Source organism: Genypterus blacodes, unplaced genomic scaffold, assembly GCF_046128005.1.
Source record: "Genypterus blacodes isolate CSIRO-AG114 ecotype Tasmania unplaced genomic scaffold, CSIRO-AGI_Gbla_v1 ptg000003l_1, whole genome shotgun sequence".
Classification (NCBI taxonomy): domain Eukaryota; kingdom Metazoa; phylum Chordata; class Actinopteri; order Ophidiiformes; family Ophidiidae; genus Genypterus; species Genypterus blacodes.
Genome location: NW_027466817.1, coordinates 4,288,074 through 4,307,500, shown reverse-complemented (window position 1 = coordinate 4,307,500; position 19,427 = coordinate 4,288,074). Strand labels below are relative to the sequence as shown.

Below are 19,427 nucleotides of genomic sequence, written 5' to 3'. Positions count from 1 at the left end.
AACGTTTGATGCATGAAGCTGCAGCGGCGGTTTATAGGCGTCACAAACGCAAACACCTTTACCTTCCTGTTAAACGGTTGGTAGAGAGAGAGGTGACAGGATTCAGGGATCAGCATTTTGTCCTCTATTTGTGGTGCTTGTCGTCCATTGCACCTGTACAAGAATATCAAAATGGAAATGCGACACACACGCACACATCCCCCCTTTGTGGATACAAGATAACAAACAACAGAATAGTAACAGGTCACCTTGCCCTTTGACTCCATCTCTGTGTTCCTTTTTGTTTTATTGTGTTACAACTTGCTTACAGTGTCATTTCTACAGTTTAACCTTGACACATTACATCATTTAGCTTTTGGCTTAATTCCCTCGTTGCAATGATCAACAGCAAGATCCCGTGTGCTACTGTATATGTATGATCCAATGCACCACTTCAACCCAACAAGTCCTCGGGATGCAGACTGTGCAGTGTGATATTTACTTTGGTACCTGATGGAAGATCAACGTGTTTGTGGAAATCTGAGTTTTTGCATAATGTGTCTGCTAAAGATGTACAGGCCACGTTGGCGCAACCTCATCTGCTTTTTGATTTCCCCCCCAAGCTGTTCATCCTCGTCATTTGTTTGCATTAAAGTCAATTTTATGTGAGAGATTTTGCAAGATTTCCATTTTTCAGAGTCAGGACTTTGGTTGGAATGCAATCTGTTAGTGTGTGTAATAGGCTGCTGTGGCCATATCGTTCCGTTGGTTTTCACTCCACACACATTTTGAAATTCCTAGTGTTATCCAGGCTACGCTCATTTTCTTACCCGAATTGTTGACTGTGATAACGCTTTACGTTATAAGTTCCAGGTCCGTTGTAATAGATTCTCAGCAGCACTGAAAAGAGCTTTAGTAAGAGGCGTTTCTCTTATCTGTAACTGGCAGGTTATGCAGGATGACATTAAGGTTTTACATTGTCTCCTCCTGGATTAGTTGCTGGGGCTGAAGCTGTTTTATCTGGAGTTGTTTTAATAGAGAAATACTCGTGTTATTCATGAGGCCTGCGGAACGTTGGCGAAGTCACGCTAATGTCTCGTGGTGCTGCTGATAAGTATTCAGGTCTGACCAGTTCAACTATGTGGCATGGGGTGGTGGTGGTGTGTGTGTGTGTGTGTGGGGGGGGGGGGGTGATAGCATTCCTGTCCCTTGTAATAGTGTGGACTCGCATATCGCACCTCACATTAGCCGCTGTGGATATTGTGAGTAAAATTTCCCGTTTGTTTAGAAATAGAAACACTGTAACTGTACCAATCGTTTCAATTGAATTATTCATTGTACAGTCGAAGACATAATGGTTGCATCGGTCGATTCGCAGTTCACACCGCGCCATATGCTGAGTGAAGGCGATGATGAAGGACGTTCCATGCATTTTAACCACGCTTGGTGTTGAGGCGTTGATAAATGCACAGCTGCTAAACTGCAATATTATGAAGCTGTAGGAGGAGAACACACTGATGCATTTGCCGTACATGGTAAGGCTTTTTTTTTTTTGCCTTAAGCAGTTTAGAGGCTGGAGCATTCATCATCCAAGGAAATGCATGTCACTATGCGTTTCCAGCTAATTAACACAGATGCGGAACATGACATACAGTTAATAAGACTGGAAAGGTTTCATCTTTCAAAAATGGAGCCGTGCACTGTCACCTTGTGTCACCTTGGCTCAGTTTGACACATTCACACCACGTCACCTGCTATCAACTAGTGGAGCGGAAGAGTTCTAAGGGTCTCACTCATGGAAATCTTCTTATAAAAAAGCACAGAGCACTACACAGTCGCTCTCCCAAACTAATTCTCAGGGGGTGTCAGGGTTTTTGTGTTATGCAACCTTCGGGTCAAAATATGTTTTAGCTGACTTACTTTGTGTTGAGTCTAGAAACAGAGGTGAGGTATGACAGGAATTCCAATCAGGACTGTTTGACCTTTGCCTCCTCCAAGCTGTGGTCCTCGTGCTGTCCAGCTCTTGCCGTCCCGCCCCACCCTGCTCACATCCTCTCATCTCCTCTCCTCACGTCTTCCTCTTCCTCTCCTGTCCCCACTGCGTATGAAGAGCCAGCAAAGGAAAGTTATTAGCATTTGGTGCAAAAACAAATCGAACAAAAGAGGACAGTTCCAAAATGCGCATCTGTTTTGAATACAACGAAGCATCACAACCTGAAAATTGTCTTTTAGCACCGTACAAGCAGCATCCATCTCTGCTTAATTAACAATCCAATATTTTGATTGGAGTCGAGATGTTTTTGCTATATTGCAGATAATGCTGAACCAGGCTATTCATTGTCTCCAGTTATTTCCTTCTCATCCCCCATTTGTTATTTTGCTTAGCCATCATTCTCTAGTGCTACGATAGAGCAGTCGCATAGACAATCTGGGATCTGAGCCGTAAATCATCGCAAGAGGCTGACACAAACACCTGATAACGGAGAAACAGGGTGTTTGGGAGCATGCCCACCCACCTCTGTGCATCTCTCAGCTGCTGCATGTGTCTTTCCATCATATCTGTTGGGTCCCAAGCCAACATGTTCGGAGAGGGGCTTGTTTGGCTGCAGTAGGTGTGGGATTTTAATCCCATCCAGCCCCACTCAGCAGCAGTGTTCGTGGCTATCGTGACTTTAAAGCGTACTCAACTGAGTGTAGGAGTGAGGAAGGGTGAGATGTGAAACATGCAGTAACTGTCACGGTGCGTCCTGCACTGAGCAACTTAGGGTTTTCAAGGGTGTGTGCAAAATGTACTGTAAGAGGGAAAGTGAATGAAGGATGGCCAGAGAGAAAGATGAGATTGAAAGTGTGTGTGTGTGTGTGTGTTCACGTGTGTGTTATAGAGATGGAGAGAGAGAGGGGTGGACATATCATTAAGCAAATTGTTTCTTCAGTGTGAGCTGGATGTCTCGGTGCAGCAGTGTCACTCCAGAGAAGGTCATCCACGAGAAGGACACAACTGGATACACTCAGCTCACTATCGGGCAACAGGACAATGGGAGGCATGGTATGAAAGCGTGTGTGTGTGCTTGTGTGTGTGTGTGTGTGTGTGTGTGTGTGGTTGCTGGGCCTGGAGCCAAACTCTGGGGATGTTTTTAGTCATTTGCCCTGACTGACCTCAAAGTGTCATAAGTGAGCAGCGATAGGGATGTGGCCATGTTATTTTGTGGGCCAGTCACAGGGCGTAATCATGACAGGGCCATAAACATAGCTGTTATAGAGGGTTGGGATCAAGGAAACACAAAGTTGGAGAAACAAAGACGACAGTTGAGCCGCAATGATTGCACCAGTGCAGATATCTTTCATTCTTTCTGTCTTTCTTTCACCCATTTCACTACTCCTCTGCCTTGTCAGCACTATTTGCAATATTTTGATGACACTTCAGTAGTGTATTTTCCAACAAAAATAGTGCATGAAGCAACCTCAAGAGATACGGACGAGTGGACGGCAACAGTCAAATTTGTATACTGTATACCAAGGGCAAATGCTGACTTTGCAACTTCTTCCTTCCATTTGTGACCCCGCCTTGATCGGTCACCAGGTCAAATGGGGAAATTGTGAAAACCAAGCATTTCTGTTTGTACAGAAGTTAGTTTTGGTACTGAAGTTAATAATTCAAATAAAGCTGATGATATGTTCCTGAAAAGTTAGGTTGGAGCCAGATGCTGAGGTGGCAGTGAACAGCCACCTCAGCATCTGCAAAACTAGCACATCTAGGACCATTTCAACTGTTTCTTCACAAACAGCAAAGGTGAATTGATCACTGCTATACAATGGCAATAATTTAGATTTAAAAAAAGATTTTATGATCTATTGGCTATTGTCGATAAAGAGAAAATAATAGTAAAGATTCATCCGTTGTGGTGGTGTTGTGGATTGTGTGGCCTGTTCAGGAGGGTTTGGGTGCCTTCACTGTTGTCGGAGCAGTGATTAGTTTGGAGCAGTGTTCCGCTCCGAGCCACGGCGGTCACCTTTCAGAAATGCACTCGTGGCTTGCAACATTAGTTTCACAAGGTACATAAATGTCGAAAATTGAATCTCAAAATATCAGCAGGCCTTGGAGGAAAATCAGAGTCAGGGAGGAGGAAAAAGCACATGTTTTGCCATAAAGATCATTGTTTATGGCTGCAGCGTCGGCAAGTAAGGCCAATGCATATGTGCAGGAGATATCCCTGTGAGCTGCAGGTTTGCTGGTGAACCGATGTCCACTTTACGGACAGCAGATGAGTGCTCTCGTTATCAGGGCACCGACACAATTTAGTCCAAGTTATCCTGTCACTCTTCTGGTAACAAGATAAATGCTTGTTACCCTCTTAAAGAGCCAAGATAAAAAAAAACTCCCAGCTGGTATCCATGTTGGAACACCTCTCATTTGGGCTTGTTGAGACTGCTGTTGTGAACAGACGTCGCAATCAGAGCCTTGCTGAGTGTACGTGCAGGTCTGGAGATCACAAACCTCCGCGGAGACATGTTTTATTCATGAACACCTAAAACGAGTCAGAAAGCAAGACCCTGGAACCCCTTTAATGCATTCAGTGAGGTTTTGTCAGCTCTGTGTGTGTCCCGTGCCTCTCCTGTCTGTCTGCCTTTTCCCCACTCTGATGCTTGTCACGTCAGTCTGCCCTTTGCTTTGGAGCATCAATGTCAACACCGCATTCCTGTGTGGATCTGACATGTGACGTACTTCGCTCACTTTGGCGTGCTCTCCTTTGCATTTTCGCTCCTCGCTCGACAGCGGACAAATACATCAAAGACAGATACCAGGGAAAAGTCAGGTGTTGTTAAGGTCAGGAACAAGCAAAAACATAACTTCACCCATGCTCCTTTGCTTAGTCAAGTCAATTTTATTTGTATTAGACTATTATAATGTCCTGTATATCTTTTGTTCTTTAAAATATTTAAAAAAGTTTATTTCTAGGCAAGAGCCAGGGGTTAATCGCCTTTTATGGAGCTGTAAAGGTGTCGTAAGATTGCTGCTAAAATTAGGGCTTTATCTGAGTTTCCCCCACACACTCTGAGCCCCCACTCCCCTCTTTAACTACAGCAGTAGCTGTTATTAAATCCCACATCATTCAGGAGACATAGTGTTCCTTTGCTACTTCTGTCACCTTGGAACTCATATAATAGCCCTGTTTCAGCATACAGCTCTGCAACAGAGGCATACACTTTAGGATTACAACAAACACTTTGCACTATATTATCCCCTAATTATTTGAGCGGAGATCCAGAACATCTGTGTAAGTTATAGCCATTTTATACTGGGTGAAATGAGTTTTAAAATCAAGAGAGAACAAAGAAAGTATGCATGTCTGTCTCCACATTACGAACTGATTACTGTGAGAAGGCAATATCTGCTATTGAGATTGAATGTTCCTGCATGCAGGGAATTGTGTGTGTGTGTGTGTGTGTGTGTGTGTGTGTGTGTGTGGGAACGTGTAGCTAATGCGACTGGCAAGGCCGGCAGTGACGCGTTTGCTCCTTGGGGGACTGACGGCGTTAAAATCGCTGCAGCTGAGACTGCTTCATTGTACAGGCAAATTAGCCAGCAGTGTACACTGGGTCGTCTCCCATGTGACGCTGACAGCTCATGCCGTACTTAAGACTTACTGCAGTCAGAACGGAGCACCTTTAACATCGCTTTAACTGGAATACTTCATGTTCAATGCATGTTGTAATGATATAAAAATGAGATCACGTGTTCACCAAGACAATATACTGTCAGCTTTTATCATGGCTTTTTATTAGACATTAAGTCTAATAAAAAGCAAGTAACCCCCGCTGCTGCCATTTGCAATAACACACTTATATTCTAGTCCACAGTTGCCATCTATTCAATCATATTTCCGTTCATAACAGCATTTATTGCACAACATGACCTGCATATGCTTGACGTGTTCATTAATAATTGTTCAGCTGCTGTGTAATATTGCAACCAAATGCCATTTGTGGGTTTCTGTGTGTTCCAATTACCCAGTTGACAAATATTGACAAATTGGAGCATTTTATATGACATTTTGAAAACAACAGGACCAGGGATGTACGCGATCCATCAATGTAACAAAATTAGTGTTGACATAATGCTTTATATATATATTTCATTTCTCCGAGCTGGATAATGTGGGTTGAAAGGTTGAAAGGCCTGCTATTATACGCTAGGCTTTGACCTTTGTTCTCCATTAAACTGTTCAAACTGAATCTGCAGCTCCATTCATTGTTTAGACTGGAGTACCGACAACAAGTACTGTACTGTGTGTGTGTATATAACTGGATACTGGTTATTAGGTTTGACTCATTCTATCATAATGTCCAATAGGTGTTGAGCTCCAGCTGAGGATGGCAGGAGATTCTCGAGTCCTCATGGACCACAATATGGAGATAGGAGTCACACCTGCACAGGTAAACTACTATTCCTACTACTAAACATACTTTCTACTGCACTGGCTGACACAGTCCTACATTTCCTACTGTTTGACTAGAAAGGATGTGAAAGATAACAGGGCATGACTGTGCTAGGGGACCTCAAAGGAGCAGAGGAAGGGAAAAGGAGAGGAGATGAAACTGATTACTCTGGAGACGGCGTAGGATGTGTGTTAGGAAACGTGGATTGATGATTCATGTGCAGAATGAATAAGCAAACACACACAGACTGTATAGAATAAACATTCCAGACAGGTGTATAGATTTGTTTCTCAAGCACCAGGTAGATAAGTACGCGGTTTTGCAGCAGAGATAGGAATACGCTGTAAAGGAGCCGCATTCATTCCCAATAATGGATTGTGGAACTGGCCACAGATATCCGTCCTGATTCCCCAGCTGATTGGAACTCATCCTGTGTAACCAAGCATGGTTAGCTAAATGAGAGAAAACACCCACCACTTACTACTGCTACACAGTCAGAACTAATGAATTTGTTTATGGACGATCAGCCCCAGGGACTGTATTGACTGCAAAAGCCAAAGATTGGCCTGCACAGATTGTGACAGCTTCATCTATCACTCAATTAGCCACAGTCTAAAGTGGGAAAACGCACAGTCTTTTGTGTCTGTCTTTAAATTAAAGATTTTGTTCTTGTGATTAACAATAAAATCAACTCTGACTGATGTTGTCGTTTCAAAGTATTGGTCTTAAAAAAATGGAATGTTTTCAGTCTTATTTCATCCTATATCCCCAAGTGCTTGGTAATAGGGTAATTCACTGACATTTAGTGAGTGCAGTGTCATCAATCCACTAATTGCTACGTTGGTCAATAAGCATTGTCTTTCAATTCTTCATTGTCAAAACTCTCATTACCACTTTCCTTACAGAGGATCACTTCAAATCAATATTTGAAAACGCAATGCAATCAAACCCGGACAAACACCAAATGCGCGTGTACACAGAACAACAGAGGTCACATCTCAGTGAATCACACCCATCTTGAGTCAACCCTGCGTGACACATTTAATGACCCACTTTTCTAGGATATTGTGTTGTCTTAGATCCGGCCCTTTTCCAAGCCCAACCCCGATCACGATGATCTTCTCGACAGAGCAGAGGAGTTGTCAATGCAACAACATTGGGACGTGACTTTTCTTGTGATGTGAGCGGGGGACTCCGCTGGGAGAGATGGATCACAGGTGTCTGATTAGCCGTGAGAGCTTCACAGGGCACCGGGGCTGCTCTCCTGCCTCCACACAATACATTTCAATTATCAACTCTGAGCGGAAAGTGAGAGGATGCTGCCAACGCGTCCTTGGTCTGTTTACCTCACCCGAAGATTACCTGAAGATTTCCTTGCATCTCTGTCCTCTGTGCATTTGTGTTTGCCTGCAAGTGCCTCTGACCAGAAAGAGACCAAGGCAACTAGTTGAATAATCCTGCAGTGATCTGTTGCACAAATTGATCTGTGGATTATTTCACGTCGTTAAGCCACGCATGTATGTTCCCAGGCATATGCATGTCTTTCTGAGATGCCATGTGGCTCTGTCGGGGAGAGAGAGAAGATCTGCTTCTGTTCCTATCCAGGCCTGCCAATGTCCCATAGGGTGTGAGGGGGGGGAAACACAGGGGACTGGGAGGGAGGAAGGGCACAGCTGTGGAGCCAGATCGCTTCTCTGGAGCTGGGCCAACACAGACAAAGACCTGGGCGTCCTTGTGCTCCTGTTCTGTCCTTTCCCTGTCTCTCTCCCCCACTGTATCACACGCACTAAAACCAACGATGTCATTGTGGTGCAGAACAATGACTGCATAAAGGTCTTTCATTTGATTGGCCCCCGCATCTGCACCACAGCAGCACATATCAGCTTGAAAAGCTGACAGAAAAAAAAGAAAAACAGTATAAATACAGCTGTAGAGAAAATGGCAAGGTAAATGTAAAGGTAAACAATGTGTCTAATATGAAATATATCCTCATGTGGAGAAAGCAAGTAGCGTTTCTCTCCCTCTCCCTCCTCATACTTTGCTTCTCTTTCCCCTTCCTCTTGGCTACAGGTGAAGAAGCTTCCCAAGCACCTGCGGGAGGCTCAGATCTCAACAGAGCGAACCCACTTGATCTCTGACCCAGCGAAGAAGCCGCGCCAGCGCTACGTGCAAAAAGACGGCAAGTGCAACGTTCACCACGGAAATGTACAAGAGACGTACCGTTACCTCAGTGACCTATTCACGACACTGGTGGACCTACGCTGGCGCCTTAGCCTGTTCATTTTCACATTAGTCTATATAGTGAACTGGCTATTCTTTGGCTTTTTGTGGTGGCTGATCGCGCTCATCCGTGGAGACCTGGTGCACGCTGACGAGGAGGGCTGGACCCCCTGTGTGGAGAACCTCAACAGTTTTGTCTCAGCTTTTCTCTTCTCCATTGAAACAGAGACCACCATTGGGTACGGGTATCGTGTAATCACAGAGAAATGCCCAGAAGGTATCATACTGCTTTTGGTGCAGGCCATCCTGGGCTCCATTGTCAATGCCATGATGGTAGGCTGTATGTTTGTCAAGATCTCACAGCCAAAGAATCGTGCTGAGACCCTCATGTTCTCACACAATGCTGTCATATCAGTGCGAGACAACAAGATGTGCCTGATGTTTCGGGTGGGAGACCTAAGGAACTCTCACATCGTGGAGGCATCGATCCGCGCAAAGCTGATCCGCTCACAGCAGACCAAGGAGGGAGAGTTCATCCCACTCAACCAGACTGACATCAACATCGGTTTTGACACAGGAGATGACCGCCTGTTCCTGGTGTCACCACTCATCATCTCCCACGAGATCAATGAGAAGAGCCCCTTCTGGGAGATGTCACAGGCACAAATTGAGAAGGAGGAATTTGAGATTGTGGTCATCCTTGAGGGCATGGTGGAAGCCACAGGTATGTAAAGGTGTGGGGGCAGTGCACGCTGACAGGAGCATGATGGGGAAAGAAAGATGTGGTGATAAAAGATAGAGTGTGTGGGTGATGGATCAATGGATGTAGGGAGATGGAATGATGAATTGTAGGATGCTGGAAGTGCAGTGAGATACAGTGGACAGATCCTTTACTCTAAAGGTTGAGAGTGTTTGCCTGTGCTGTGAGTAACAGACACTAAGTGATCCTCTAATTGACATTAACGTATATATTTCCAGTTGAAGTGTTGATGTGGATTTTAATACTTTCAAAACATGACAATAAAAAGAGAGTTTGTGATAGGGGTCACAACTTAACTTTTAGAAAGGGGATTATCCAATTTGTTGATAATTCTATAGTTTCTGTTCTGTCGTTATCCACAAACAATGACACAAAATGGCCATGTAACGAGTGATTTAAATGCTTGCAATGACTCATTCTGCCTGCCACAGCAGCCTTTACTTTGCAGCCCACCTCTGTTGCAACTCGAAGGTTATGTCTTCAATGCTGTTTATTGCAAAATGAACGAAGTGTAGCTACCTGCACTAGGCGTTGGTGTTTTGGGGAGAAGGCCATGCAGACCTAAACATTGCCCCAGGCTTGTGCCATTAACATAAAGTCAGCTAGTCCTTTTTTGGAAAGTTCCATTTGACACCTTATCCTTAGTGTAAGTCTAAAATGAAACCTGGAAAGAGAACATTTAATATGCATCATAGCAACAACAAATAATAGTTAAATAATAAAAATGAATAACCAAAATTGTAGAAAGAGCAGTGGGAAATCATGATTTCCAAAAATATTATTGAGCATCAATTCCCTTATTGACCGTTCCAAATAAATAAAGAATCTTCAACAGCACCAGGCCCCATAGCTGTGTGTTAATTTGGTGTCAGGGTGTGTTTTCCGTAGGCTATTGGCTAAATCAGGTATTATTTATATGCTTCGCCTGCATTGTCAATAGGCCTTTGTTTTTGGATTAATTGTAATTCATGAATACGATGCATTATACATGGCACTCCTTTATTTTACTAGATATCATCATACTCTGCATCAATAGATAAAACACACTGAATGGTTATCAGGGTTTAGTCTCATGGACACAGTTATGTTCTGAATCCGGTAGAAACCACCAGGCTCTCCCATGCACTCAGCCGTGGCTTTTCATGCATCTGAACATTTCTGCTCTATTTCTTTTTTGAATTATTTATTTATTTTTTCCTCCAAAGAGCCAATAGTCATCATGCTTCATGCTCACACTGTCAGATACTTGACTCAGACATTAAATCACCTTCCACTTCACCGCCGGAGATCCGGGCATCATGCAGGGGTCATGACGTCACCATCCTTGACCGCTAGGCACCGACTTTCCCCCGTGCCCCCCACTTCCTGTTTCTGTTGTCATGACCCGAATGCAAGTTGAGTGGTTGTAGTTATGTATTAGTGAGGGTAGGACTAATGGTATGACATGCAAAAGAATTCTATTTATTTGTTTGAAAAATTGCTTGGAAATTGTGATTTTCAACTCATACTCTGCCAGAAGAAATTTTTATTTTCATTTCAATTTTTTTTACTATTTGTTTTTATTGAAGCAAACATTTTACATGACATTGCGCATACAATTATAGGATATCTTTGAGATCATTTTTTATACAGAAAGAGGGGGGAAAGGAGAGAGAGAGAGAGAGAGAGAGAGAGAGGGAAGGTTGCATTATTATTACTATTGTTGTTGTTAAACTTTAAACGTATACCCTGAGGCAGCACAAGGTACAAGTGGATTGAAATTGAAACATCTGAAAACCACTGCCACTGGAGGTTGTGAGAACATGGCACAGTAGTGTGGGCACAGAGTCCAGGATGGCATCGGTGATGTTGATGCGATGATCGCATAGGGTAAGTATAGTTTTTACTGAATGATGTCAAACAGCAATTAGGCAACTACAAATCGCATCATAGGCTGTGGTAGAGAGAAGGAAAGAGGAGAGAAACAAAAAAACAAAAAATAAAGAGGGGACATCCCACCCTGAGACCCAACCCAACCCAACCCCACATCCATACAACCCTGTCCTGGCCCACCTGGGATGTAAAACAAAATGAAAAAATAAAAAGGAACTGTTCGGTGTTCTGGTTTTTCAGTCACTGGTCTGGCATAGCCTGTAGATCTGTAAATAGCGATAAATTGTTGCCATCTCTGATAGAACTTATCAGTGTGGGGGGGGGGGGGGGGGGGAGTTTACAAATTGAAAGTGTTTCCTGAAAAATGTTTTACTTAGTTTCTGTTACTTAGATAAACAGTTGCACCATAAAGTGAATGTGAGAGTGAAAGTGTCAGGGAAAGTGTCAGTGTTGGTGCCGGTCACACAAACACTCAAAGGAAAGAAATGTCCATCTATGGTCAAATAGTTCGTTTTTCACTAAAATGGAATATTTGTATCTCGTGCACACCCACAGTTTTTTGGGAAAAAGTAACAAGAATGAGACAAGATGATGATGATCTTACAAAGAACAGTTCTTCACTTCGGTGCCACAGCATAGATGCACTAACACCAATAGTTCTGAAAGTGTTTAATCCATTCAATTTGATTCTCATGAAATTAATGCAGTTAAAGAAATGGTTCTGATCTGCTTGCAGAGGTTTGGTTTTACTTCATCTACTTTGCAGATGACACCATGCCTTCACAAGACAGCTAATGCACTGAAAATGGTTTCCTTTGCAAGTTTTCCATTTGCTAATTGCAGACTTTCACACAGCAGAATAGCCCATCTGCACTGCAGCTGGACAATCATTTCAGTTACCGCTTGCATCTCAACACGATGACAGGTGTAAAAAGGAGCAGATGTAATTGCGTTGAATATTTTATGTGTCATTTACATTTATGTATGATGTAATTTACTATAGAACATGTACTTTTCTTCCTACCCCCACTACACAAGCTGTAAATTAAGACAGAAAAAAAAAGTATTCAAAAATAAAATCACAAAACACAAAGAACAAGAAGAAGAAAGAAAATATTTCTTCTTGAAACATTTCACAAATCCCTGGTCTCCTTTATTATTAAGTATTGACATTATACAATAATAGTTTTGGATCATTTGTTAATTTTGGATCACTTTAGGTGCCTAAAAAGCCTCCAGTCTGAATTTTCTGTCAGCAAATGTCTGGGAGAAGCCTGGCCTTGAGATGTTTGGTTTGGCTGTGTTATTCCATATCTAGTCATTTTCATAAAGTGCTGTTTTCTATCATAACAGCTGAATCTGTTATTCATCAACCTTTAAGAACCATTAACAGAACTCTTCCTTTACGTAAAGATAGCAAGCCACCAATTCCTTTACAGTCTGTAGATGGAATAAGGGCTGTTTCCTTGAAGAATCTTGCATTAACAATGTTGTTGGGTAAACACAAGAATAACTGCCCTTGTTTTAGTGTAAATACATAGGATACATACTCCACAAATTTATACCATTTTGTGAATGCATTTAGCATGTGAAGGATCTTGCAGAATTTCTATTCAATGCCAAGCAACATACCATTTTATATTCCAGATAGTTTTGATCCTTTTTAACTGATCAGTTTTAACAACAAAAAAAATGTGATGTATTTCCACATCCAAGTGTTTATGTTGTTTCACAATTTGGAAATACACTGTTGCCCATAAAGTTGGAATAAAAATCATTCCAACTTTACGGGCGACCGTGTAGAAGATAAATAGTAACATGTCAAAGCATTATGAATGACTTTTTGCTTTGGTAAAATTCCATCAATTGGCACTGTAAATAAAACTCAGAGGTCACCATTAGATTGTCTCATGGTGTGGCGAAGCAGAATTGATTTTTTTTAATGGTTTGCTGTCACGTAGCAGTAGGTATTATGGACTCTGCTATGACACATGTTAAATTATGGTGGCAGCAATTTACATCAGACACCATATAATTTATCAGTCACACCTTTATTTCAGATACAGTATATCATTAGAGGTAAAGTGATATTCTGGCTTATTTAATATATTTTTTAGCTATTTCTTTGTCCCAATGATACAGATGTCAAGTGCAGAGAACATCAGAAAATATAGGAATTGATTCTGACCCATCAAGGAGGGGGAAATGTCATTGATGAACAGCAGAGAAACTAAATGTCCAGAACAAATTCTAAAGAGGATTATGCACCCAAGACAACATGAGGAAGTGCAACTATTAATATTGGGTTGTAGTATGAGTGCAGTAGAAAATTGTAAACGGTTTTGCATAATGCTGTGGTTGCATAAGAATTTCACGTGGGCGATCTTGTGTTGGATTTCTGTCAACAGGTAACTTTAGGTAGGAAAATGGAAAAAGCACAGCTGACTCAAATTGCACATACAATTAATAACATCTTAATCAATATCATCCTGATCACTAAGATGGAGGCAAAAAAACTGCGTGATATCTCAAGTGATAAAAGAGAAAAAATTCTGAATATTTAAGAGGAATATCTTGCAATGTCACCATTATATAGATAAAATATAGAATCAGTGTGCGGTTGTGCTGTAATACTTAGTACAACCCACGAAAACAGGAAAAGCTCAAAGTACCTGCAGCCCTGATCATGTAGTATATTTTTTTTATTGAAGCAAACATTTGACATGACGCATACATTTATAGGAAATTTTGGAGATCGTTTTTTATACAGAGAGAGGGTGGAAAGGAGAGAGAGATAGAGAGAAGGAAAGAAGATTGTATTATCAGTATTATTCAGTGTTGAGGTTCTCAGTCATTGGTCTGGCATAGCCAGATAGCATGTAGATCTGTGAAGTAAGAAAGAAATGGTTGCCATCTCTGATAGAAATTTAAGCAAGTCGAGTTTCTCGAGTTTAAGCAAAACATCATATCCCACAGCCATTGTGAAATAGAGGGAGGGCTGAGGGATTTCCTTTGTCGGCGCAGGCGGCGTCAAGCAAGCAAAGAGGTGAACATGACAGCCCTGATCAGTACTGAGTCTTGACCCAATGCTGGAGTTTGAGTAAACATCGTCGAGCTAAACTCTGTGAGGTTAGTTTTGACTTTTGTCAAAGTAACTCAGACAGACTCCATTAGCAGTCACTGGCAGTGTGTCGTTAGGTAATGTTCAAAAGCCATAAACAGTGTGTGAAGGAAGAAAACAAACCCGCAGCTGCCACTGGGCTCAGACTCGATCTTGATATGCTGGAAGCAGTTGGTGCCACCGCGGACTCAGCACATGTCGAACCCAAGACTGATTCCAATGATTTTCTTAATTTTTTCATGCTGAGCAGTTTTCTCATGGCTTTCTCCCTCATTCATCCTTAATAAAGATACTTAAAGGAGCTGTTCACTACCTTGTATTCTGAGAATCTAGCAGCTTCCTCGTTGTTCATGACTTATTGCTGTACTTTGTGCAGTGGGAATTCTTACAACCTGCAAAATTGCATCATTATTACAGCAGCTTTCGCTGCTCAGTTTTTTCTGTTGCACCCCACACACTCACACAGAAATCTGCATCCCTGTTTTGTTGTCCTGGTTTATTCCCTTCCCCAACTCAGAAACACTATTGCCTGAGAAAAATGTGTGGAAAAAATACTCAAAAATACGCAAAAATGCCAGCATGTCTAGTGTCACTTTTGTGAAGATATTGTTCAACCTTGTTGGTATGCAGTGAAATCTTGAACTACCACCAACATATTTTTTTACAGAACTGGTTTGAGTAGGCAGTAGTGTCATTAACAACCAGACAACCTAGCAACCTGACAAACCCAATTCCCATGTCTTGTTTGCAGAGTGTGGAGAGAGTCTCCAGCTTTGGAACAATGTTTCATTATAGCCCGTAGCAGAGGCGGCTGGTGGCCTGTGGGCTGTTTCATCACTCAGCAGTTGCTATTTATTACAAAACAATACGGTTATGGTATTATTACTTAACAAATGTGAAAACAAACAAAACCCATAGCAATAATTGTTCAATGCAATGACAGAACCACCGGCTTATCTAGAATAATAACCACTGTCTCTCCTCCACCATTGACTCTGACTCACCAAAAATTAAAAACACAACGTGACATATTTACTAAGGATTTGAGGCCATTTTTTGGTACAAACAAGTCAAATAACACTGCTCCTTATTTACTAAGGGCAAAATGACGGACAAGCAGCACCTCTGAAAACTATGTATAAACCTTTCGGGGATTGTATGACAGCAAAAATATGGGAAGAGAGAATGGAGATTCATTCAAATATACAGAAGAGATGATTTATCAGTACTGCAGGAGAATAAACTCAGCCTGATTTTTTGCACCTGGAGGAAGCAGGTGTAAACTTTGATCAAGCAGTAAGATAGATAGAGAGGAAAATAATATATTGTTCCCATCTCTTCAATTGCCCAACTCAATTAGCTTGCAGGTATTTCCCTGTTGAAGGCAACCCATGTGGAAGCATTTGTCCATTAAACTATTACATATGCATGGCGGTTATCTTGTTAGAGTGATCAATCATTCATAATTCCTGGAAGTCTAAACTTAATGATTTTTATGTTGATCTGGCCGAAGCAAATATTTATATTTCCACACTTAGGCGGTCAGCAGCCTGTGAAGAAGATGCTCTGCGCTCCACTGCCTGCATTGTGGCATCTTTAAAGCACGCCTCAGCTGATGCACATCCTTAATAGACGCACTTAATTCAAATTGCAAAAAAGTTAAGTCATGCAGTAAAGTGAATGCAGTGTAATTAAAAAGGTGAACACAGAGTAATGTACGAGCTGCAATTAATGCAAACACATGCTCACACCACCGACAGTATAAAGCATCTATTCAGCACATATTTATAAGCATTAATGTTTGACTCACCAACATGACACCTGTCAGTCTGTGAATGCATGCTTGCTGTAACCCACGCACTGGCCACACTGACACTGTGTTGATGCCTGTCCAAATTAATCAACCAAATATACACAGATTTCAGCTAATACCACCCAGTATAGAAGCATTTTGAGAAAGCGCTGCTTCTATACTGTATGTTAGAAACCACAAATTACAGACACATTACAATCATGCCAATGGTTTAAAGAGACCATAGTCCAATAATATTTAACACTCGTTTTTCTAAGGAGCTAGCTTCCATCTTTGTTAGAAGGATAGATTTTTCATCTTGTCTGTCCCTGTGTGCAACTTAAAAATTCTCCTGTGGCCATTTATCTTTTCTACGGAAGATACATGAGTCAGGTAGATTAAAGTCTAAATTGCACATAATTATGGATGTCAATGTTGCACCATGATAATGTGTAACTGGGGGAACAAAAGGTAATTTCATGAGGTGTATCGTGTGTGACACAATTAAACCCCAGTAATAACACCATGGCCCACACAGATACAGCCATTTACTACTAATGGATATTTTTGCTTGTTGACCTAGACTTTTAGCCTCTAAGTGACTTTGAAACCGGGTATGTACAAATGAATCATTTACTGATGCTGTCCCTCTTTCTCCTTGCACCCCTTTCTTTTTGGTTGTGTTTGTTGACCTGTCTTGTGCCTCTTGTGAATGAATGTGTGTGTTTGTGGACAGGCATGACATGTCAGGCACGAAGTTCCTACCTGGACACAGAAGTGCTTTGGGGTCATCGCTTCACACCTGTCCTTTCCTTGGAGAAGGGCTTCTACGAAGTGGACTACAACAACTTCCACGATGTGTATGAGACCAACACTCCCGCCTGCAGCGCCAAGGAGTTAGCTGCAAAGTATAAGGAGAGCCCATTATTGCCTCAGCTTTCCCTCCTCAGCCCTGAGCCCAAAACGCATACATCTGACCCCTTAAATCGCCTGTCCAACCAGGACCCACTCACCCAGGATGAGGATAAGGAGGAGGGAGAGGTAATGGGTGACAGAGGAGAGACCAATGGTTCAGCGGCTGCATTGCAGGAACCACCCTTGGCTGATGGACTGCGTGACTGAGTGACCACATCAGCTAAAGGCCTAGGAAAGACTGGAGGCCAGTTCAACCCTTGTTTAGCCAATGGCCAGCTTGTTCCATTGCATTGCTTGGAAATCCAAGTCATCTTTCTCCAGCCCCCAACTTTCACATTCAATACTCCTCTACTAGAGTGTCAATCTATAGCATAGATTGGTTTTGTAGACACGTAAGTACACATACACGAACACACACATACAGTACAGTAACTATAGGTACACTTAAAGGTTTGTGGTTCGGGTCGTATTTTTATAATCTTAACGACCACTTACTGCTGTAACAGCTCAAGCTGTATAATGAAAACTTGAGCTGAAACTGGTAGCCATGACAGAGTTCCATGTGCTTATTATGGATACTCCAATATCTCATTTTAGCGTGTGTTGAATCAGCTTCATTTCAGCAGATTATTGATCTCGTAACTCTGCTAATGTGTCTGACAGCAGCTTCTGTGTGTTAATGGAACCTTGTTAATGATGTTTTTTTAATAAGCAGGAGATTATTATTTCCTTTCTCTGTCAGTGTTATTCTTCTGTGTCTGAAACCCTTTCACCTGGTGGAAACATGTACGGCTTCTAGTTCACATAGGCAAGACCAGATTCAGAAAAACGTATTGTACAAGCAATGACAACAAGTATACATTTTGTTAAAGCCCTCGTCACAGTTGTGCTCTCATAAATAACTCTCACTATGTGTGAGCTTTGGCTCAAAAGTAACCAGCCAGTACCTCATTTTAAATCAGGGTTTGAAATGTACAGTAGCTACCAGGCAAACCATGGTAGACACTAAGTTGGGCTTTAAAGCCTCTCGGATATATATATACCACTTTGCCTGGTAGACATGCTGACTATTCTAGAGGGACTGGCTGTGCTGAATATTTCTTTGGCTGCTGAAACATGTATTTCCCTCTTCCTCTGAAGCAGCTGAAATTTTAATTCCATGCCCATTTTCTGGATACATAGAGCACAATTTCCCAAGAGGTGACTCAGCACTGACCTAACCATCCACCAGGCCATTGCTATTGGCTGATGCATGTCAGTCCTAGTTAAAAAATGTGATTTAATTACAGTATACAGTAGATTAAAACATTTATATGAAATACTGTATGTACTGTATGTTCAACTGCTATTTGAAATGTTCTTGATTTTATACACCACACATATGACTATTTCAAACTTTCCTCAAGCAAAAATGAAATACTCCATGTATCTGTTTATGTACATTTGTTTTCCAGTTTGTTTTGTTTTTATTTAAGATATTCAACCCTGATATTTTACAGTTGCATTAAATCTGAGGATATAAAAGATAGAAGCGGGTTTTCTGTCCAATATCTCACTTTTACAACTAGTATGACTTCCTTTACCCTCACCTTGAGCTTGCTCCTTATGACATTTTCTTTGACTATACACAAAGTTCATTTTGCACATATTTCACTAATTCCCCCTGGTGTCCTTTGCTTGATTAAGTGTATGTTCTCTTTGACTATTGTTTGGGAAGTCCATATGTGGGCTAAGCCTACAGTCAACTATTATTTGACTTTTTAATTCTTCTTAAATGAAGGACACATGTCAGAGCTTGCATGCATAAATCAACCCCCATGCCCCCATTTTCAAAGTTTAATACAAAAATAAATACAGGGTATTTTTTAGGCATGCAAAAAAAAAAAGGATTTCTACAATATATTAGCAGAAAAAGTGTTAATAGCCAAATATCAAAATGGGATTTGTCATACATCCAACTCCAATTTCATGTTGAATTTTTACAGATGCTTGTCCAGTCAATGTATTTATTTTAACTGTGACATTATAGCATCAAATGTATTTCATTTGCAAAACAACATGTTTCACATTAGAGGGGTCATCGTTCATTACTGGAATGTCATCTGTTTTCTGTGTGTTATCATGGGAATAAACATAATATGGCTGAAAGAACAGCATGTCCATGTTAGATAATGCACATGCGTTTGTGTTCGTGTGTGTGTGTTGATACACTTAACTTTTTAAAAGAGGTTGGTAAAGTACCTGAATTTTGACCAATGGTCTATATTGGCCATTGGTGGGACAATGGTGGCTTTTGAAAAAAATGACTAGGAATTTTATAGGTTGATAAG

General features: G+C 41.5%; 1 protein-coding gene across 1 annotated transcript in view; it reads left to right on the top strand.

Moving 5' to 3' along the window:
- Positions 1-18,580, top strand: part of kcnj5 (potassium inwardly rectifying channel subfamily J member 5) — a 20,789-nt gene extending 2,209 nt beyond the window's left edge. Inside the window, exons 2-4 of the mRNA XM_076142889.1 lie at positions 6,332-6,414; positions 8,488-9,361; positions 16,919-18,580. Coding sequence (XP_075999004.1) covers positions 6,332-6,414; positions 8,488-9,361; positions 16,919-17,304 — 1,343 coding nt within the window. The 3' untranslated portion in view covers positions 17,305-18,580. The remainder of the gene's footprint in view (positions 1-6,331; positions 6,415-8,487; positions 9,362-16,918) is intronic.
- Positions 18,581-19,427: the final 847 nt, after the last annotated feature.